Source organism: Pseudophryne corroboree, chromosome 6 (genome assembly GCF_028390025.1).
Source record: "Pseudophryne corroboree isolate aPseCor3 chromosome 6, aPseCor3.hap2, whole genome shotgun sequence".
NCBI lineage: Eukaryota > Metazoa > Chordata > Amphibia > Anura > Myobatrachidae > Pseudophryne > Pseudophryne corroboree.
This window is the reverse complement of record NC_086449.1, coordinates 787,717,393-787,740,553: the sequence shown is the minus strand read 5'-3', so window position 1 is coordinate 787,740,553 and position 23,161 is coordinate 787,717,393. Positions and strand designations below refer to the sequence as shown.

General features: G+C 43.2%; 1 protein-coding gene across 2 annotated transcripts in view; it reads right to left on the bottom strand.

Moving 5' to 3' along the window:
• ATP10B (ATPase phospholipid transporting 10B (putative)) overlaps positions 1 to 23,161 on the bottom strand; it is a 650,716-nt gene that overhangs the window by 8,701 nt on the left and 618,854 nt on the right. For both annotated transcript variants that reach the window (XM_063928760.1, XM_063928761.1), the window contains 6 exons: positions 18,584 to 18,690; positions 17,608 to 17,734; positions 13,966 to 14,150; positions 6,217 to 6,529; positions 5,041 to 5,117; positions 2,690 to 2,815 (listed from right to left, as the gene is read on the bottom strand). In XM_063928760.1, the coding sequence (XP_063784830.1) occupies positions 2,690 to 2,815; positions 5,041 to 5,117; positions 6,217 to 6,529; positions 13,966 to 14,150; positions 17,608 to 17,734; positions 18,584 to 18,690 (935 nt within the window). The remainder of the gene's footprint in view (positions 1 to 2,689; positions 2,816 to 5,040; positions 5,118 to 6,216; positions 6,530 to 13,965; positions 14,151 to 17,607; positions 17,735 to 18,583; positions 18,691 to 23,161) is intronic.

Genomic DNA, 23,161 nt, shown 5'->3' with positions numbered 1-23,161 from the left:
ATGAGACTTCTCTATTACACACAATATCAATGGGACATCAAGGAGGACAAAGGTGCATGACATTTATGGAAATATACAGGGACTGATGGCAGATGAAGGGAGTAGACAGAACGTGTGCTCAGGGAGTGGTGAGAGAAGGGTGCAGTTGGATACATTTATAAAATGGTTATACTATAGGGCAGGAACGGTCATGTTCTCTTTCTGCACAAAGGCAAGCAGACAGAACAGGAATTGGCCGACCATTTAATTGGGTATGTAGTTTATGTGACTACTATTAATGTGATGTCAGTCCTGGTTGGGGGGAAATATTCTATTTAAAAAATTGCATTAATTTCATATCAGGTTTAGTTGGGAGAGGGCCTATTTAAATATAGCAAATTACACTGTTAATACAATATTAGGGCTGTTTCGGAGGAAAGGAGACCATCATCATAAAACATGGAATCCACTTTCGGGACTGGGCTGAGTTGGGTCCTACAATGTTCACCCATTACTTTGAAGAAGGTGAATCGTATCTGTCTCTCTTTTCCAAACAGGGTCCCATCATTCCAGGTTGCAGGTAAGCAACAAAGAAGCTTTGGTGATCAAAGGGTTAACAGCAGGTGGGCAGAAACAGCACAGTCTCCAACCAGTTGGTCTGTTAACCACTAGTGGTGTGCTTGAAGGACCAGAGAAGAGATTGTTTAAAGAGCTAGACACATCCTGATGTGTGAATCACACACATATGTGGAACATGGCGGACTCCATGTGATCATTTCTGGACATCTCCACAACTTGAGGTTCCTTTCACAATATTTGGGCCACTTTAAGTTTCTTATCTGTCCCAGATCCAATAAAACAAAAAAGCCTTTTTACTGTACGTACGGATGCCAGTAGGATAACGCATAGGGGGATATTTATCAAAGATTGGAGAATGATAAAGTGGAGATAAAAGTACTAACCAATCAGTTCCTACATGTCATTTCAGAGGCTTAGTTTGAAAAAGGACAGTTGGGAGCTGATTGGTTTCTACTTTATCTCTCTCCATTTAAAATATTCTCCATTGTCTTATACTAAGATAACACTGATGACAGGTCTGGCTTCTATATCAACTGTTTTTAAAATAATTTAAACTAGAGAAACAGATCTTATTCCTGCGCATCCATTGTCCCTGCAGAATGATCATGTTCATTTATTAACATGATTAAATTAATCTCAAGTTAATGGGTAAGATAATGGAGCTTTTATGTTTGTGGCAAGCATTCTGGGATTAATGAGATTTTTTTTTCTATTGAACAGTGATAATAATGGAAGAACACAAAACAGTTAAATAGTTTTCGAACTCTATAATCCTTAAATATGTCAAAGAAAATTGCATCGTTATTTAAAGTTATAGTACTTTTTGCCTAATTTAAAAGATCATCTCTGTGCAACTCATTAATACAAATTAGGTTCATTTGCCTTAATCACATCACTTGCATTGTTAAACTTTTAACAAAAACATGCCGATTTTTGAACTGTGATAAATACAAAAAACAACATTATAAAAAATATATATTTTAGAAGAAAAAAAAAGGTTGCCATGACAACTGCAAGTTTATATAACCTCACGCTCCATCTTCGCACATATTCCTACACTAAAATTGTTTCAAGAGTTGACTATAAGCATCTTAAATAATGTGATGTTTATGCAAATTGTTAGCGCTAATTTAATTTGATGGATGCTATAATCAATTAGTGACTATACATAGATTACTCATAAAGCAGCTCCGCAGAATATGAAGATTTGTCTTGTTGCTAGAGACAGCTGCATATTATTAGGAGAGCATCAAACCTGTCTCATACGGTATGTGTGTTATTTCCGGTCTTAATAAAATTGTTGTTCCTCAAATCAGTGGCGTAACTCTAAATTAGGCAACCGCAAGCGCAAAAAAGGTTTCAGACGCAAACCCCCCCCCTCCCATCCCCCCCCCAATCCATGGTACCTGCTGGCTGTCAGGGTTTTGTCAGGAGGTCTGCTCTTTATCAGAGAATTCCACCCTTCTGGCTGTCTTGGGCCTGCGGTCATGTCGCACCTGCCCCCATTAAAAATGTATCTCCCAAAATGGCCGCCGCCTCCTCTAGCATCCTTAATAACTGTCTACTCTGAGGTAGCAGCCATTTTGGGAGGGACCTTTTCAATGGGGGCAGGTGCAACAGGACCGCAGACACATATCTCCATGTCCAGGCAACGGCACAGCAATAGCTCCCGCAGACCCCTAGCGCCCACAAGACACCCAGTGTCTCCAAGTCACCGCAATGTCTACAGGGGCTATTGCGATGCCAATACCTCAAATTTAGATTTTTAACCATTTATGGTTGTAGGGGACAACAGATTACTGACATTTAGATTCACATTATCTAACATCCATGATGACAACAAACCTATGTTTCCTATAGCTTTTTGTCCTCCTTGGTACGGTACATCAGGACATCTAAGCCACAAATGCAGCTTTGGAGAGCAGATGGCATAGAATGTAGACCAAATATGTATCAGTTGTCTGTCTCACTTTAGTAATGTGTTTCCAAGCCAGCTTGACCACCATTTTTCCAATATAACGAGATAGAGGGGAGGGGCTTATTAAAAAAGGAGGGGGCCAGTGTGCAATTTCTGTCCAGGCCCCCCCCTCAACAACAGATATACCTGTAGGTCATTTTTCATTAAACCTACCACATTTTTGTAGAAGAAATAGATAACCATTTTTGCCAATCGAGTGTAGCACCAATGACCGTGGACCAACAGTAGTTTCTTGAGATGCTTGAAGCGGGAAATGGCAAAATCGCTGGACATTACCGCCTGCAATCAAGAAAAGTACAATGAGATACTGTATAGATTTCTAGTTATAAAACAACAGAACAATACTAACAATGACAAATATGAAAATAGGTGTGAAAAGATTTTTTTACTGGCCAGGCGTACAACACACTTCGCTTTAAATTCTGCATTGGATACATATGGAAGTTTGGGCTCAATTCCGGGATGGACTCAGTTCACACAGCCAGTATGTATTTGTACATAGCGGCTGTGTGATAATATGCTAGTACCGCAGGAGCGGTCTTGTGTATGTAGACGCCTCCGGCCGGCCTCTCTGGTCCGCTGCTGTGGGCAAAGAAGCAGCACTGGATAATCTGCATGAACATCGGTCATCTGAATATCTCCAGGTTACTCAGGATGGATGGAAATTTCACATTGCTGCACCCATTGGCTTTAGCACGCTCAGAAAATGGGGCTGACCCGTTTTCTGCAATGCTGCCTGTTTCCGCCCCCAAATACCTGCAACATGTCACTCTTGTCGCTATGTTGGAGCGCTGCATGCGACATCACAGCCCAGAAACACTGGAGAAGTGAGTTAAACATACCTATCAGTTTATAGAACGTACTTGATAAATCAAGTACAGAGCTGGCTGGTTGCTATAGGCAACTTCTACACTATTTTGACTACTTGATACATGGAATCTCTTGGACTTGTTAATAAGAAGAAGATAAGAAGAATCACTCTTCAGGATTATTTACCATGTAAGAGAAACCACACACTGCCAAGATATAGAGATAAGTAATAATTCGGAGTCGCTGATATTACTGGGAATCCCAGCGAAGGTCACCCCATTTCTAGAATTTTGGATAATCAGCTGGTTATTATATAAACCTCTCAACTCATACTTGCCTACTCTCCCGGAACGGCTGGGAGGCTCCCGAAAATCAGGTGGCGTTCTGTCGCCCGGAAAAGTGGACAAGTCTCCTGGAGCAGCGGTTGGGGCTATGATGCAATTTGTACTGAATCGCATAATCGTAGCTCTGCCTCCCGCTTTGCAATGTTGGTAATTTGGGCAATGTAGAGTAGGGGCAGGGCCGCGACGATGCCTTCACTCCCGCCATATATGATGATACCACGCCCCCTGTTGTGCAGGAGGGGGCAGCCAGAAAATCGGTAAGCATTTCTCAACTTCCTCAATTGAAGGATTTTGTGGGTCAGTGGATAGATTACATATGTATTGTCTTTAGGGTTCTTTTTATTTTGGTTTTTTTACTTTATTTTGCCAATAAATGCAGAAAATAGTGATTTCATGCTGGAATTCGTGTGTGCACTATTTATTAAGTCAGTTCCTTTTATTTTTTTTGTCTCCAAAGACATATATCTTGGTAAAACCAGTCATACAGTATACTGTAGTGCTACTGGTTTCGGTAACTTCAGGTAAAAAAAAATGACAAGGGACGCTCTTCCCTAATTGATCATCTTCATTAATTTCACAGCTAAAGCGCAGAAAGTAACATTCAACATGTCCTGTTGCTCGGGGCTGCCATCAAACAGGGGCCCGGGACTGACAAAATAGGCAGGGCCCCCCTTCCCACCATACTCTTACCTGAGGTGTTGGTGAGAATTTAGTGGTTTGATGCAGGACAGCCAGTGGCCACCGCAAGTACTAGTAGCCAAGTAACAAGTTTGGCCAATTCCCATCTAGCTACTGAGAGCCCGCCCCCGAATTAATCAGCCAAACCCCAGGTGCGGCTCTGTAAAAACTGAAGCCTGTAGTGACAGCCCAGAAGTCAACACGTAGGTGATGAGGGGACAGTGAAAGCAGCGGCCAGCCCCAGAGTAGAACAACCCAGTTAGACGGTGCTGAGAGAAGGTTCCAGCAATAGCAGGCGGCCTCTTGGTAGCAGCGCCGCTGATCAATGATAGCAGATCCCAGCCCCCTACTTCCCTCCAGCCTGCACGCCAGCCAGTCACTGAGAGCCTGCAACTTGGTATGCAGTATCATTGGATGGCCGCCAGCAGCCCAACATTGCTCTGTGGCGCTGACAGCACAGCTGTCAGAGTGTCAGAGGCCGCCAGTGCCCCCCCTCCCTGTCTGAGCCCAGGGCTGCAGTCCCAGCAGTGACCCCTGATGGCATCCCTGCTGCTGCTACATAACGCTGAATGTCAGCATTGGTTTTGCACTGAGGTTAATACAAAGGTCTCATCTGAGAAGACAAGATACTAATTGCAGTCAGAATCTATGATAAGTGTTTTTGGAATGTACCTGCATGCCTTCTTGTCCGGAGATTCCAATCCCAATGTCTGCAGCCTGAATCATACTAACATCATTAGCACCATCACCTGTAATAACAGTAGTTGTGGAGTTAGAGGATTACTAGTATGTAAACACTTATTCTTAAGTCATGCGTATAGAGTGAAATCTGCACTGATCACAGGAAATAGCTACACTGAGGGCCATTCATGTAGATCACAGGTTCTCAAACTCTGTCCTCAGGACCCCACACGGTTCATGTTTTGCAGGTCACCTGTAGATTTTTAAAATGTGACAGTTGGTGATACACAGAGCAGCTGCCGGGTGAAATGGAAAACGTGAACCGTGAGGGGTCCTGCGGACTGAGTTTGAGAACCACTGATGTAGAGCAACCAAGGAGCCCCGCACAACGCCTCGATTTTGCATCATTGCGCCTGAACAAACCGCACACCACACGTTGCGATGTACGCCTCCTCGCAGATATTGGGAGCTGCATCACAAAGGTTGCACCACCCTATACGTAGAAGATGTGCACTGTGCAAAAGTATGAACGTTACGTAAAAAGTCCAACTTCCTACCCTTCTGGAACGATCCTTTCACTTCAATGCATCTCCATGCTTTATCCTCATACAGCATAGGTCATATTTATATGCCGATCATGAGATCACGTGATGGGCACTCTCTCATTACAGGTGGCAATTTTGTGGGTGAAATGTTTTATTACAATGCTAGCTCTGAGCTGATGCAAAATCCAACATCTTAGGCATAGAGGAAACAGCCGTGCGAGGGCACAATTCTGCATATGCGCCCTGTGCACCATTATTTTACTAAAGAATGGAACTATGTGGACTAAAATAACCATTGCTGTGCTGCTCGGCAAAATGAAACACACAGATATGATGGAATGCCTTTACCCCACCAATCTCCTCCTTTCCAACTGTGCAAGGGGATGCTACTCTATAACTGCTGGTTTGCTCCTTCTTAGAACTACAGTAAGTGCACTTGTGCAAATCAAGGCAGACCCTAGATCTCAGTGCTGGGAGGTGGTAATGCTAACCACTACACCAATCGTGCTGAGGATATGCATTATGGTTACAAAGAATCATTGCCACATATATTACATCCACATGGAAACTCTGACTGTAGTTAAAAAGTTTCTATTTAATGTTCATAGGCCAAAAAAATTACCTATGGAAAGCGTCATGACCTTTAACTTGTCCCGTACTAGATTGACCACCAAACTCTTCTGCAGAGGAGTTGCACGGCAGCACAAGACCGAACGGCAGTACTTGCTCAGCTCCAGAAATTTGGCCTCCAAACCACCTTGGAAAACAACATTTAAAGTCCTCCCATCGATCACCAGTCCAACTTTTGGAGGAGCCATCTCCGCCTCAGGGTCAGGTCCTGTCCTCTTTCTCTGGAAGAAGCGCTTCTTTTTTTTCTCAGGAGAAAACTTTTTGACTTCCTCCAGAGTGCAGTCTAGGATGGACTCGCAGGTCTCCTGTAAGACACAACATGAGAAAGCTGCTACTTGCCCAAATTTTCAACAAAGGGATCACATTTTTCTCCATACATCCAGAACAAGAGAGTCACTAAACAATGACAAGGCAGTAGCAAACGCAGGATTTGCATGGGGGGGGGGTTCCAGAACTGGGTGGATCCAAGCACGGGGGTGGAGACTGAGGTGACCCAGTATATGCTGGGTCCGTAAAACTGGTGTGTCTGTGTGTGTGTATATATATATATATATATATATATATATATACACACACACACACATACATACACACACATATACACATAGCATACATACACAAATATATATATATATATATATATATATACACACACACACACACACACACATACAGTACACGTATATATAGCATATGTGCGTTTGTGTTTATATGTATACACGTGTGCATATATGTATGCACATGGATAGATATGTACTATAATTAAATTAAAGTAAACTTTTATTAAGCACATACAAGTGCCACCAGGAAGACAGCAGGCTGCAGAGGACACTAGACAGCCATTAATAATACTCATGCAGCAAAAAAAAAATTATGGTGGAGGGGGGTTTCTGGGTGCTCGGAAGCCCCCCCCCCCCTTGGTGCGCCACTGCAAGGGACACACAATTTGTTTTTGTTTTTCATATTAAGGGGCAGATTAACTAGCGATGGATATTCTTGATAACGTTCATTATGAATGATAAATGGTGCCCCAGCCAATCAGCTCCTTAGTGTCATTTTTCAAACACATGACAATTAAGAGTTGATTGGCAGAAGCACCATTTAATGAATGAAAACTAGAGTATAACTCGTTGGTAAATCTGCCCCATAGGTTGATATTTATCGTAGCTTGGTGAAAGATACTGTAAAGTGGAAAGAGATAAAGGAGGAGATTTATCAATGCTTGGAAAGACATAGGGGCAGATGTACTAATTCTTGGGAGAGTGAAAGTGGAGAAAGATAATCTATTAACCAATCAGCTCCTGTCATTTTTCAAACACAGCCTGCTACATGGCAGTTACAGAAGAAGCTGATTGGCTGGTACTTTAGGGTCTATGTACTAAGACTTAGGGGGTCGAGCCAATTAGCCGCGAAGGGTGCAATGTGCCCTTGTCACAACGTTTCAACGCCGGAAACGGCACCCAATCTAGCACCTTTGGTTCCGGTATGAATGGTCGACCATGTTATGGTTGACAGTCATTAGGTCGACCACTATTGGTCGATATTGGCATAGTCGACATGGACAAATGGTCGACACAGGAAATGGTCGACACAGGAAAAGGTTGACATGAGTTTTTTTAAGTTTATTTGGTGTCGTTTTCTGCGTAAAGTGACGGGGAACACCAATTAGTGCATTGTGTCCACTCGCCATGCTTCGGGCAAAGTGCCCCGCTGCGCTCGGCACAGGATACCGTTGCCAATCGAAGTCCACGTGGATCGGAAAATATGGAAAAGTTCCACAAAATTATTTAAAAAAAAAAAAAACTCACGTTGACCTTTTAATGTGTCGACCATGTGTCCATGTCGACCATGTCAATGTCGACCAATAGTGGTCGACCTAATGACTGTCGACCATAACATCGACCATCCAAACGGATACCAGCACCCTTCACCCCAATTCGCACAAAATTACTCACTCAGACCTCTATGGGGTGAGCACTTTTCTGCGAATTTGGGCCACCATAACGTAAAGTCACTGCCGCGATGACTCGCATCCACGAGATTATCACGGCTAATTGGATTGACCCCTTTAAGAGAGATGAATTACCAACCAACCAGCTCCTAATTGTCATTTTTCAAACACAGCCTGTAACATGGCAGTATGGAGCTGATTGGTACTTTCTCTCACAGGCTTAGTCCATAGACCCCTTTATCTCTCTCTGTGCCTTAGTACATAGACCCCAAAGTACCAACCAATTAGCTCCTGTCATTTTTCAAACACAGCCTGTAAAGTGACAGTTAAGACGTGATGGGTAATACTTTATCTCACTCCAAACTTTGATAAATCCCCCCCAAGTCACTGAAATTGTTTGGTTGACACTTTAGTTTGCAGCTAATATTAATAACTTTTATAGTGTACATACAGTAATGTTGTATTTTTTTCCTTCACTCTGTATTAAAATTAGGAAATTATACTGTCGGAAAAGAAGAAGAAGAATGACTATGGAAAGGTCTACTTTAGAGACAAGGCGGAGATTGGCTTTGAAAAATGGGACAGAGTATTGTATTTATTTCATACATAGATTTACTGTATCTGCCTTAAATACTGTCCTCCTTTATGTGCCACTATATCAGCTAGTTGCATTATTGAGTGTAATGCAGATGGGTCCACATTTACTGTATCTTGACCTTTAATAGAATTAACTGAGACTGGCCAGTCGGACTTAATCCCCTGCTGTATTTGCTCTCTGTATTGTATTGCAGCTGAGAACTACAGATGAATGGTTTATGCTAATAAGTCATGTTGTGCCTAGGCGCAAAAAACTAGTCAAGATAACCGTGGACCCATCTGTATAACAGTACAAAATGGGTTAAATGTTGCTACCTCTATTGTGCAATATTCCAAGTGGAGGCACACCCAAGTTCCCACAGCCCCCAGGCATGTTCCTGGTCTTCTAGGGATTGCTGTTTGTTTAGGCTGCATAGCCGCGGCATGCCATATTGTTGTTTTTGCATTGCAACATCTAAAGTACGAGACGCTTGCCAAACAGTACAGGGAGCGTCACAAACATGTTTGAGAATGGGATCCCTTTATCTTTCACAAAACTGACCTTGTACAAGGAAGAGGAAGTATTTTATTATCAGCCTCCCCTATAGCACAGTTTATAATGATAACAGACTACTTTTATTAAGATCAGTGGACAAATGAATGTAGGATTTGGACTGAATCACAGTACACAGACTATCCTGACATTACTGTACAGCGCTGCATAACGTTTGGTCTTATCTGATAATGGACCAGGTTTGTTGATTCATTTAATTTATTTTTCTAAACAAAAAGCCCTACTTTAGCACACACATTCTAGATACCCTTTCTAAGGGGGATCCGGTCAGGATCCTGACGCCGGAATACCGCCACTGCTTGGAATGCCGACGCCGGGCAAATGTTTAATGCTAATACTTGTTCCTTGTATTATTAAGATTATAGCAAGATGCTCGATCAACAGAGTATTCCAATCTTGCAGGGGCGCTTTAAGAGAAGAGGAGGCCCGGGTACAGCCTCCTCCGTTCGGGCCGCCTCCTCTCTGCCGGCAGTGCTGAGAGTCTGAGCACTAGAGGGCTCAGACTCTACTGCGCATGTGCAGATCTCCGGGAAAATGGCGCAGCGGCCATTTTCCCTGAGATTTCTCTACAGCGTATGCGCAGAACTCCGTGAAAATGGCCGCTGGGCCATTTTCACAGAGTTTTAATACCGCCGTGGACGTCGCCGTGGGAATCCGGAGGGGTGAGTATTCAGAAAATGGGTGCAGCGTGTGTGGTGGGGGCCCCCCCTCTGGACTCAGGGGCCTGTGTGCACCGCACACACTGCACCCATTATAGAAACGCCTGTGCAATCTTGTAATGTTATTTTAGCTTTTTTTGTTATTAATTAAAAGAAAGTTTCACATGGCATTTGTTTTCTTCTTTACTATATACAGGCATTTGTTTCTGCCATTTGGAAGCATCTTCCACATCTTGCCCAACCAACAATAGCTGGTTTACTGAAGTTCCTTCAAACTTGAACCGTTGTTCCTTGTGTTCATTACACAGTGAGGACCTGACCTGACCTAGACCAGACTCTCCCCAACCGCTAATCTTTAAAGCGCTCCCTCACTTCACCGTTTTCTCGCTTGCCCACCTGACCCCATCTTAGACAGCTCCTTCCCCAAGCTCCACCTGCTCCTTCTGCATACACTCCACCAGCCCCTTGTGCTCCATTACTCCACCCTTATGTCTGTTTCCTTCCACCCTTCCTAAGTTACTTCTACTTCTCACTCCACCTGTCCGTCTCTCTCCACCCTATTGCCTCTCATATGTTAATTCTCATTAGCAGAAAGGACCTCCCTTTGTCCAGGTCTCCTTGCCCCCAAGGAATGGCATCATTTGCTCAAATTGTGTTTACTTACGTAACTGGTTTTTATACTACTGTATTTTCTATTGAATTGTACGCTATTGTATCACCTGCTACTTACTGATTTTGCTCCAGTTATATATTTTTTGATTGCGCAGCGGAATCTGCTGCACCTTCTAAACAGAGGATAATACATTCCCAAATGACAAGAAAGAAAGACCCTTTGTTAGTGCACTTGTTAAAGTAAGAAATATAATGAAAAATATTGAAGAATTAAAACTTCACTTTTAATAGAGGTGAGCCTCGCCCTGGGAGAACCACCTTCATGATCATGGTATCTCCCCTGTCAGGTATGTATGCTTACCTGGCACGGGAGATACCATGATCATGAAGGTGGTTCTCCCAGGATGAGGCTCAACTCTATTAAAAGTGAGGTTTTAATTCTTCATTATTTTTCTTTCTTTAACGAGTGCACCAACAAAGGGTCTTTCTTTCTTGTCTTTTGTGAATTGACTAACCAGTAGTTTTAACTGTACCCTTGGTGCACCACCAACAAATAACATTAGCAATACCAGCATATGTGATACCAATAGTTGGTTGTTAACCTAATATATACTGTAATTTCCTGTTGTGAATGTTTTTGTGCGGAAACACAACTGTATTACAGTAGAAGATAATACATCACAGATTGATTTCGAATAGTTACCCGGGACAATTTTAAAGCACTTGTCTACTTTAGGGTACACGCTTCCTTCTAACCGTGCTCCCCCTTCCTTCCTAGCCATGTAATTCTTTGGTGACGGTTCTCCCTGACGGAACGGCAGCTTTTATCTGATTGCAGCCGCTAGCGTTGGGAGGATTTGGATTACCAGTCCATGTTGGAGAGGTTGTCCATATCTGCCTGGACTGGCAGTCTGTAATGAACGCAACATCCGATTCTAAAGACACCATTACATTACACATCGGACAGTTACTGCATTCATTGCAAACCGTTCTTCATGCCATAAAATTGTCTGCACAGTTATAAACCCCAGCAGTGGTAGCAACACGCTGCTTCTCCAGGTAACTATGAGGGCTCCATAGTGTTTCATCAAAGGGACAATGGAAAAAAAGAGGGAGCTGTCCCTTTAAAATAGTTGTCAGACATCTAGACTTACCGTCATTGCATCCAAACAGGTTTGTTATATGTAATTTGTCATGTGACGCATATAATAGCGTTAAAGCGCAATCACTTAAACAGAGTGTCACAATCTAGAGACGTTACTCACTGCACAAAACCGGTTTGTCAATTATTTATGATTCAATTAAAATGGTTTCAGGCTAAGTAATATCTACATTTAAATTAATAAAATAGTATGGTCATTTAACAAAGGAAACAGATTAAGAAGCACAAATGTAGGGAGGTGTATGATTATATCTTCTGCTTAAACTAAATGGCTGAGAATTATACAGATGGTCTCATACACCTTGCATCTATACTTTATACGGCGCCAGGTGTCCGGTGCGACTGAGACGATCGGAGAAGAACAGCATCTTTTCCTTTACATTTTACATCTTATGCGCATTTCGGAATCAGGAGAAAGCCGCTCATTTGCCCATATTTATTAATGAGTGATAAATTTCACTGTGAGTGATAAATCGCACCAGCCAATCTGCTCCTGTCATTTTCAAACACAGCCTGTAACATGGAAGTTAGGAGCTGATTGGCTGGTGCAATTTATCACTCACAGTGATATTTATCACTCATTGATAAATAAGGGCAATAGTGTACTATAGATGCCAGGCTGCATTTTCAACCACCCAGGAATTGTTTTTTCCACGTGTGCAAAGTCACAGATTATGCACAACGCAACTCGGCATGAGGAAAAGCTGCGGCATTGCAGCACTTCATATACAGATTCAGACTCCGTCACACACAGATGCACAAATGTCGCACATCAAATTGGTCTGTGTAATCTAGCAATGTAGTTTTATTACTACCAGTTGTTTTATTTATGTGAATAAGATGTACGTGAGGGGGGGAGGCGCTTGGGGCGGCCAAGGTGGGCTATTTGGTGCAACTGAAGCTCCAGTGGAAAAGAACACCTGGATAAATACAAATGAGGATAGACCGCATGCAGATATTGTGTATACTGGATGCAGCGGTCAGGAAACCGGTGCTGGAATCTTGACACCTGTCTGAATGCCGACACTGGAGTTCCGACAGCTGGAATCCCGAACGTAAATATGACGGGGATGGTTAGGGTTAGGCTGTGTGTGGGGGGTTGCTGTTAGGGTGTGTGTGTGTGTGTGTGCGTGCGTGCGTGCGTGTGTGTGTGTGTGGTGGTAGGGGAATGTTGTTAGGCTGTGGGAGGGGAGGGTTAGGGTTAGTTTAGTTGCATATGCCCCTGTCAGGATTATGGCAGTTTGGATGTTGGGGTCGGTATTCTGAAATCTTAACTGCCGGCAAGCCGTACCCAACCCGTGTATGCAGGGATGCAAATGAACAACATATGAATTACACTATTAGTCCCCGTGTAATCTACAGCACATGTAAATTGCATATGTTACAGAGAAATTTAACTAACTACCTAGAGATGGTGCGCTGAAAAATGATTTCTCTCAAATAAACAAAACTATTTAGTGTCTACTTTGTTCTGCTTCAGTTCTTTAGTCTTTTCTTTTCCTTATAATAGTCTATTTTTGATATGTAAGGTTGTAAAAGCCTTTAAAAATTGTTGTTACTTTTGCTTTTTTTAAATTAAATGTCCAATAACAGAAATATGGTAGTGGGCAATGAGCAACATAACAAAAGAAGCAGTTTAGAATAAATCAATATATTTCCATGGGTATATAATAGCATTTGATAGGACATACTGTGTACAGAAGCAAGTGTTCCAGTAAGATACCTACAAAACTGCTAACCAAACCTTATACACATAATAGGCACATATGTTTTAACAGGGCTTTGCCACAATGACAAAGAAAATTGTATGCACAGTTCCATGACCTTTGCTGACAATGCGTTCACCAGAAGAATCACAAGCATGCAGCACTTCAAATGCTTTTGGCTCTGACAAAAACCTTATGACGTCTATTGATGCGCTCGGCCGCTAAATTTACAGAAATGCCACAAACTAAACAAGTTTTACAGGAACAAGTCCCACTCGTCCTCAAGACCTTTAGCCGCTGCACCCCTGGAGCTGCAGTAATTCCACCACGGATTGCGCCAGGCATGACAAATTATATAGCACTCTGTCTGTCCCATCAGCTGGCATTTGCACTGCGAGGATACCCTAGTCATGCACTGTACAAGCAATGTTGTCCTCAATCAAAGAAGCATAATGTGGATTATAGAAATATCATGCATTATATGAGAAGGGTTCTGTATACCTTGCTCTCAGTATTGATCGTAAAAACCATATCGCTCTGATCCAGGAGTTGGCAGGAGTAGGCGATGTTAACGGCTGTTTCCTGTTTGTCACCGGTCAGCACCCAGACGTTTATTCCAGCTTCTCTTAAAGCGGCGATCGTGTCCGGCACTCCGTCTTGCAGACGATCCTCTATGCCTGTTGCTCCTTGTCAATAGTGATGACAATATAGTGGTTAGAGATTATCCTAATTATATGCCTGTTCTTATTCTGCGGTCACCTGTCACTAAAACCTTGTGAATCCATTAACATCCCAACATAGCTTTAGTGAAAAATGTGGCAGGGGGGCGGCATACACACATGAAGGGGACAAGACTTGCGCTTCCGGAATGCTGTGCCACCCTCTACACCCTTTTCTTAAAAAGGCCCTTGCATTGCCAAGGCAGATGAGCAGAATACACAAGTCATCACTCCCAGCCACTGGGGCCAAAGATCCCGACAAATGAGACAATAAAACAATGGATTATTTTTTAAACTCAATCTGTACTAGTAATTCTGGAGAACCATTCTGGAACACTATGAAACTAGTGTCATGCGGAAAGACACTAGTACAGGATGACACTGTCCATTGAAATTCTGTTGTTGGGAGCAGGGATGAGCCATTCATTTCTTCAGACCCACCTGCTGTATACACGTGTTGGGCGGTATATGTGTACATGTATATATATATATATATATATATATATATATATTAGCTATGAGCGGGTTCGGTTCCTCGGAATCCGAACCCCCCGAACTTCACCCATTTTACACGGTTCCGAGGCAGCCTCGGATCTTCCCGCCTTGCTCGGTTAACCCGAGCGCGCCCGAACGTCACCATCCCGCTGTCGGATTCTCGCGAGATTCATATTCTATATAAGGAGCCGTGCGTCGCCGCCATTTTCACGCGTGCATTGGAGATGATAGCGAGAGGACGTGCAGCGTTCTCTCAGTTTCTGTGTTCAGTGTGCTGCAAATATCTGTGCTCAGTGTGCTGCAAATATCTGTGCTCAGTGTGCTTGCAAATATCTGTGCTCAGTGTGCTGAAAATATCTACGTTCTCTGCCTGAAAAACGCTCCATATCTGTGCTGCATTGTAGTATATAGTAGGAGGACAGTGCAGAATTTTGCTGACCACCAGTATAGCAGTACGGTACAGTAGTCCACTGCTCTACCTTTGTGTCGTCAAGTATACTATGCATCCATACCTGTGCTGCATTTTAGTTGTGCGCAGTATATATAGTAGGAGGACAGTGCAGAATTTTGCTGACCACCAGTATATATATAGCAGTACGGTACAGTAGTCCACTGCTCTACCTCTGTGTCGTCAAGTATACTATGCATCCATACCTGTGCTGCATTTTAGTTGTGCACAGTATATATAGTAGGAGTACAGTGTAGAATTTTGCTGACCACCGGTATATATATAGCAGTACGGTACAGTAGTCCACTGCTCTACCTCTGTGTCGTGAAGTATACTATGCATCCATACCTGTGCTGCATTTTAGTTGTGCGCAGTATATAGTAGGAGGGGACATTGCAGAATGTTGCTGTGACCACCAGTATATATATAGCAGTACGGTACAGTAGTCCACTGCTCTACCTCTGTGTCGTCAAGTATACTATGCATCCATACCTGTGCTGCATTTTAGTTGTGCGCAGTATATAGTAGGAGGGGACAGTGCAGAATGTTGCGGTGACCACCAGTATATATATATATATATATCAGTACGGTACAGTAGTACACTGCTCTACCTCTGTGTCGTCAAGTATACTACAAAAGTTCAGTAAAATGACCCAAAAATCAAAATTAAAAGCGTCTGGTGAGAAGCGTAAATTTGCCAATATGCCATTTACGACACGGAGTGGCAAGGAACGGCTGAGGCCCTGGCCTATGTTCATGGCTAGTGGTTCCGATTCACATGAGGATGGAAGCATTCATCCTCTCGCTATAAAACTGCAGTGCCACTCCTAGATGGGCCAGGTGTTTGTGTCGGCCACTTGTGTCGCTTAGCTTAGTCACACAGCGACCTTGGTGCACCTCTTTTTTTCTTTGCATCATGTGCTGTTTGGGGACTATTTTTTAAATCTGCCATCCTGTCTGACACTGCAGTGCCACTCCTAGATGGGCCAGGTGTTTGTGTCGGCCACTTGGGTCGCTTAGCTTAGCCATCCAGCGACCTTGGTGCAAATTTTAGGACTAAAAATAATATTGTGAGGTGTTCAGAATAGACTGGAAATGAGTGGAAATGATGGTTATTGAGGTTAATAATACTATGGGATCAAAATGACCCCCAAATTCTATGATTTAAGCTGTTTTTGAGGGTTTTTTGTAAAAAAAACACCCGAATCCAAAACACACCCGAATCCGACAAAAACAAAAAAAATGTTTTTGCCAAAACGCGTCTGAATCCAAAACACGGCCGCGGAACCGAATCCAAAACCCGAAAAATTTCCGGTGCACATCACTAATAATAATATATATATATATATATATATATATATATATATATATATATAGAGAGAGAGAGAGAGAGAGAGAGAGAGAGAGAGAGAGAGAGAGAGAGAGAGAGAGAGAGAGTGGTATTGCAGGTGCGGCACTCAAAGCATCCTTTCAAATAAAGGCACGGAGGCGGAAGGTTAACTTTAATGTTTCAATACCTGATGACAATACACAGCTATTGAAACATTGAAATTAACCTTCCTCCTCTGTGCCTTTTATTGAAAGTATGCTTTGAGTGCCACACCTGCAATACCACTATCTACTCCTTTGTGAGGGCACCGGCAGCAGTTAAAGTGATTTGTGTGGAGTGCCAGACCCCCGGACACACACACATAGTTTGGGTGTCCAGAGGTGGAACTGGAAATATGTGAGTGCCCCACTCCCAATGCAAGAATATATGATTTCCACCCAGCCCAAGACAGCATGATATTACAATTTAGCATGCCATGAAAACTGACATTTACAGTGGCAGCCCTTTGCTGGTATATATCGAGTGTGTAAGTGGGCAGTCCCAAAATTGAATACAGTAGATAGTCTTAATTAAGGATCCAGAAACGTTCAAGCTGCCACGTCGATAACATTCAGACATCTTTAATAACAGGAATACCACCCTAGGGAGAGGCGTAATGAGCTGGTATTTCACCTACAGTATAAAGCTCATCTGTGATGTTTTCTTCTCTGTAAATAGTTTGTGACGTTTTATCACATAATGCATACCAAGTATTGTTACAGAAAATATTTATGCCTTCAGGAGAGGGAGGATTCTCCATCCAGACACCTAATATATAATGTATATCCGTGCGGCCAGACGCTACTCTGTTAGTAGAATTAATGCAGGGAACACAATAGGCCCTCCGTAGAAATAAAGGGGTTCGACCAGTAATTAAACCATTGACAGAACTTGATAAAATGTTGATACAGTAAGTGGCCTGACACCCCTAATTCTGCCACGTATGTGGCTTTTCCACAGGTCAAGATATAGTTAAAAAAAAACAAAAAAAAAAAACAGTCTTCCACTCTGGGCCACAGAACCGGTCTCCTTCCTTTGTCTAAATATAGTAATGGGTTCCGCAACACCGGCAAATTAAAGAATCCCAAATTATCAGTGTATATTTAACTTACCGAGTAGAGTGAGATTGGTTTCTAAATGCTGAGCAGTTTGCATAATTAACTCTTCCCTGTTATCAATGGCCGCTTGCGCCTCCTCACGGAAATTTGACCACCGCACGAAGTCTTCTTCACTTAGTACCTATACGGATATAAAGTTTAAGTATACATTGAGAAATCACGTGGATGAAAATACACTTACAGTTATACATTATGCCTTTATGTTTTGCAGGTTTTTTTTTCCTACATTATGCAATTTTCCAATTATATTGTTTTACCAATAACAAAATCATCCACTCAAAGGGCAAAGGGTATTTTTCCTGGCAATATACTCCACACACATAGGTCACAAAGTGCCTATACTGTCGCTAAACCGCATGGGTTTTAAAGAGCAGCAGAAACTTGCTACAGCCAATCGGAGTAGAGTGGAAGGAGGGTATTCCTTGCTAAATGCAGTGTAGGCACGCCAATGCCAATTACCTAATTTTGCAGGGCAAAAATGCTGAGCAAGACTGCAGGGGTGAAACAGTGATTTAGAGAATCCCAGATTTAGGGGCATTAGGGGTACTTTGTGGATAGGGTACTTGGCTATTTACATTCCATGAAAACACTTGAGCTTTAGACAAGAACTGATCTGGTGGAGATCCTCAATCTACAGTATAATTTAGATGCGACGCGTTTTACAGCTTTCAGTTGTACTTTTTTCAGTTGTACTTTGACAGTGAAACGTCTTTGTCCAAAGTAAAGAAATACTGCTTAATAAAACACTGTATTGCCATAGTAATCATATTGGCTTATGTTTGAATTCCATTGTGTGGATGTTCCAATGTCCTAAAAAACAGAACTTGATGCCAGCTAACACACTTTCTGGTTCCTGCTGTTTGAATTTCGCAGCAGTCAATACGGATAAGAACAGCTTGCCTGCTGGTTAATCATAACAAGTATGCAAATTAATTATGCGCAAGGCAGAAAAATATAAGCTATCCCTTACCTTTTTAGCTATGCACAATGTTCTCAGACCATCCCTGGCATACCAGTCCAGGTGCCTCTGAGTTCTTGCATGCATTTTCCGTAATTTCTTCTCATCACTTATATTAGCTGTTGCACATGAAAGCAGGAAAATGTTGAATTATGGGACAGCATGTATTATTTTGAATATTACAATAGTTAATACGCAATAGTAATAGTAAACTATAGTAATAATAAACACAGATAAACATTTTCAATTAACATCAGAATTCCAAGATGCAATGTCTATTTATGCTTGGCAAATTTGACATGATACTTTAATGGGTGTATTCATCTTTAAATAACTAAATCAGTAGACATTTACCAAATGCAGTGTTCTATTCTTTTTATCTTCATTTCAACAAAGTCTTTTTATTATATAGACAAAAAAGGTTGTGGACAACTGAAAATACATAGTGGTCCACGAGTGTGGAAACACCCTTATAAAAAGGAAACGAGCAAGGAAATATTAATCCAGTGTCTACAAATATGAGATTGGAGTGGAGGAAAACGTTATAGGGTCACCAGTATGGTGGCCATCTTGGATGCAACTCTATTTTTTTTAATCGGGAAGGTAGTCATGTGACATATCAAACAGATGCTGAATTTCAGAAGAAAAACAATGGTGTTCTTCATTTTAAACTATCTCTATTCATTCACTAGTTTTAACAGGGTTTTCTTTTGCAGGTGACATTAATATTTTCTTACTCATTTCCTGTTTATAAGGGTGTTTCCACACTTATGGACCAACCTGTGTTTATCACCGATGTGTTTTCTTTTCTACTCTACAGGAAGCATAGATTTTCTTTTACTGGAATTTATCAAACTTCACATAGAACTGAAACTTTACAGTAAACAGATTTAAAAAAAAAAAAAAAGGATTTTGTTACTTACCAGATAAATCCTTTTCTTTGAATCCATAGGGGGCACTGGAGTACTCTTGGGATATGGACGGTTCCACTGGAACTAGGCACTGAACAGTTAAACTTTGACTATACCTCCCCTCCATATCCCAGAGTACCTCAGTGTTTTTTACTGAGCCGAACTGGAGCTATAGAGGTTGACAATGGAGAAATACATATAACAAACTGGACAATAAGTTGACACCAACAAAAAATGACAACTAACAGTTGACACCAACCCGACAGAATTTCTAATTTGAAACAGTCGGTAAGAGTGTGTTACCATAATATTCCCTGCACTTACCACAACCAGGTAATAACTGCTCTGGGTGGGCGTCCAGTGCCCCCTATGGATTCAAAGAAAAGGATTTATCTGGTAAGTACCAAAATCCTATTTTCTTTTTCATCCACTAGGGGTCACTGGAGTACTCTTGGGACGTACCAAAGTTTCCCCCGTGGGCGGGAGAGCTATTTGGCACTTGTAACACTAAACGGCCAAAGCTAGATGCTGATGCCGCAAAAGTATCAAACTTATAAAAGCGCACAAACGTGTGCACTGATGACCATGTAGCCGCCCGGCAAAGCTGTGTCGTAGAGGCTCCACGACCAGCTGCCCATGAAGTTCCAACAGAACGTGTGGAATGAGCTGTTACCGATGTAGGCGGCTGTAATCTAGCCTGAAGATAAGCCTGACGTATGGTCAGTTTTATCCATCTGGATAGGGTCTGCTTAGAGGCTGGCCAACCCCTCTTGGCAGCATCATAGAGAACAAACAACGTATCCGTCTTACGAAGTGTAGACGTTCGAGACACATAAACGCGTAAAGCACGTACCACATCCAGAGTTTCGGAATGTCCTAATAACACAGGAACTACTATTGGTTGGTTGATGTGAAAAGATGACACTACTTTTGGTAAGAAAGCGGGATTCGTCCGAAGTTCCGCTCTGTCATCATGAAACACCAAATATGGTGGCTTGCATGACAAGGCACCCAAATCTGAAACTCGCCTTGCCGAAGCCAAGGCTAGAAGAAAAATTGTTTTCCAAGTGAGAAATTTAATATCCACTTGTTGTAAGGGTTCAAAATGAAAAGACGGTAAGAAATCTAAAACCAGATTCAAGTCCCATGGCGCTGTAGGTGGAATGAATGGAGGCTGTACTCTGAGGACACCCTGCATAAAGGTGTGTACTGATGGCAAAAGAGCCAACCGTCTTTGAAAGTAAATTGACAAAGCAGATATCTGCACTTTTAGTGTGGATAAACGTAGACCTCCATCTAATCCCATCTGTAGAAATAACAAAAGACGGGATAACTTGAAAGATGAAGTTGGAAACTTCCTAGCTTCACACCAACCTATATAGGCACGCCAAATTCTATAATAATGAGCTGCCGTAACCGGCTTCCTAGCTCGTAACATGGTTGGAATTACTGATTCTGGAATGCCCTCTCTTCTTAAGAGGGCGGTCTCAACAGCCACCCCGTCAAACGCAGCCACGCTAAATCGGGGTAAAGAAACGGACCCTGTTGTAACAGGTCCGGACGTAGTGGGAGCGGCCAAGGATCGTCTGCGAGTAATCCGCGAAGATCCGAAAACCAAGCTCTCCGTGGCCAATGAGGCGCCACTAGTATGACTGTGACGAACTCTCTTTTGATCCGTTTTAGCAATAGAGGGAGCAGCGGAAACGGTGGAAACAGATATACTAGACTGTATGGCCACCTGACTGTGAGAGCATCCACCGCCACTGCCTCTGGATCTCTCGTTCTGGATACATACTGGGTCGTTTGATGATTGTGGCGAGATGCCATCAAGTCCACCTGCGGGTAACCCCACCTCTGGACCAGCATGAGAAATACCTCTGGATTTAATGCCCATTCTCCTGGATGGAAATCCCGACGACTGAGATAATCCGCCTCCCAGTTGTCCACTCCCGGAATGAATACTGCCGACAATATCACTTGGTGATACTCGGCCCAATTGAGGATTCAAGCTACTTCCCGCATTGCCATGCGGCTTCTCGTTCCGCCTTGTTTGTTGATGTATGCGACCGCCGTCGCATTGTCTGATTGCACCTGGACTGCCTGAGCCTGCAGCATGTGCACTGCCTGTCGTAACGCATTGTAAATTGCCCGGAGTTCCAGGACATTTATAGACAGCAATCTTTCGTGATCCGCCCAGAGACCCTGGAGCTGAAGATTCTGAACTACAGCTCCCCAACCTCTGAGACTTGCGTCTGCCGTGAGAATTATCCAATTCCAGGTGCTGCACTGTTTTCCTGCGGTTAGATTCTGTACCCTGAGCCACCAGAGTAGAGACACTCTGGTCCTTGGAGACAACCTTACCCTGTGGTGAATCTGTAAGTGCGAGCCCGACCACTGTGCGAGCACATCCAGTTGAAAAGGACGTGAGTGAAACCTTCCGAACTGAAGTGCTTCGAAAGCCGCCACCATTGTGCCTAAGAGGCGAATGCACAAATGAACCGAGACTGTGCGTGGCTTGAGCACTAATTGTACCAGATTTGGAACCGGAGCAGGAGTTGTATTTGTTTCGGAATTTACCACACATACTTTACATGTGGTAAATCCGTCAGGTAATACACCCTTACAGACATTGCAGAAAAACTGCTTCTTATGGGCCCTACACACTGGCCGATATTTTGAAAGATATGAACGATCTCGTTCATAAATGAACGAGATCTCGTTCATATCTTTCAGTGTGGAGACTTAAGCGATGAACGATGCGCGTCCCCGCGCTCGTTCATCGCTGGTCTCCTGTCGGCTGTGCATGCAGGCCAATATGGACGATCTCGTCCATATTTGCCTGCACGTCTATGGAGCCGGGTGACGGGGGGAGTGAAGAAGCTTCACTCCCCCCGTCACTGCCCCCCCTCGCCGCCGGGTCGCTCGTCGGCCGTATCGGCCGTCGGGCACCTCGGCCAGTGAGTAGGGCCCTTTAGACTTTGCTGGTGTCTTACTCATTATGTAAATAATAATAATAATAATAAAAAAAAACAAAGACAAGAGAGAGAAAACCTGTGCGACTCAGTAAATAGTACTAAGGTGTCTCTATATATCTGGCCAAGTGTGCCAGTAATATGCCTGATCCCAAAATCCCCCTAACACCCCTGCGCCTTCAATGGTGGAGAGATGTATTACAGGAAAATCTGGAGAGAAACAGGAAAAACAGGAAGCATGGTTTAATATGTCCCCATGCTCACAGAATATCACAAAGTGCAAACATTTAACTTATGCAGCAGATTATTTTAAATGTATATATGCCATCCTGTTACTTATCTATACAGCGCTGCTGGCTCTGTGTTAGACCATACACCCTGGATAAAGAAGTGTGTGCCTCCCTCTCTCCCCCGTGCTCCGTGTACCGCTACTCTGTATCCGGAGACCGCTGCTATGACTCCGGAAGTGCCATACGATATGCCGCATGGAGCCGTGGAGCGGCTATGCACCAGCGTGGCTGAGCGCGGCGGGAGAGGTGTTCACAGCGGCGCTGAAAGAGGCGGCTGCGGGCAGCGCACGGCATAATACACAGACTCAGTAATCCCACACAGCGGGGCGGCAGCATGAGCTGACCGCCCCAAACACATACCTGGACCCTGTGGTGAGGGCAATGACGGGGCTTCTCTGCAAGCACTGTCAGCCTTTT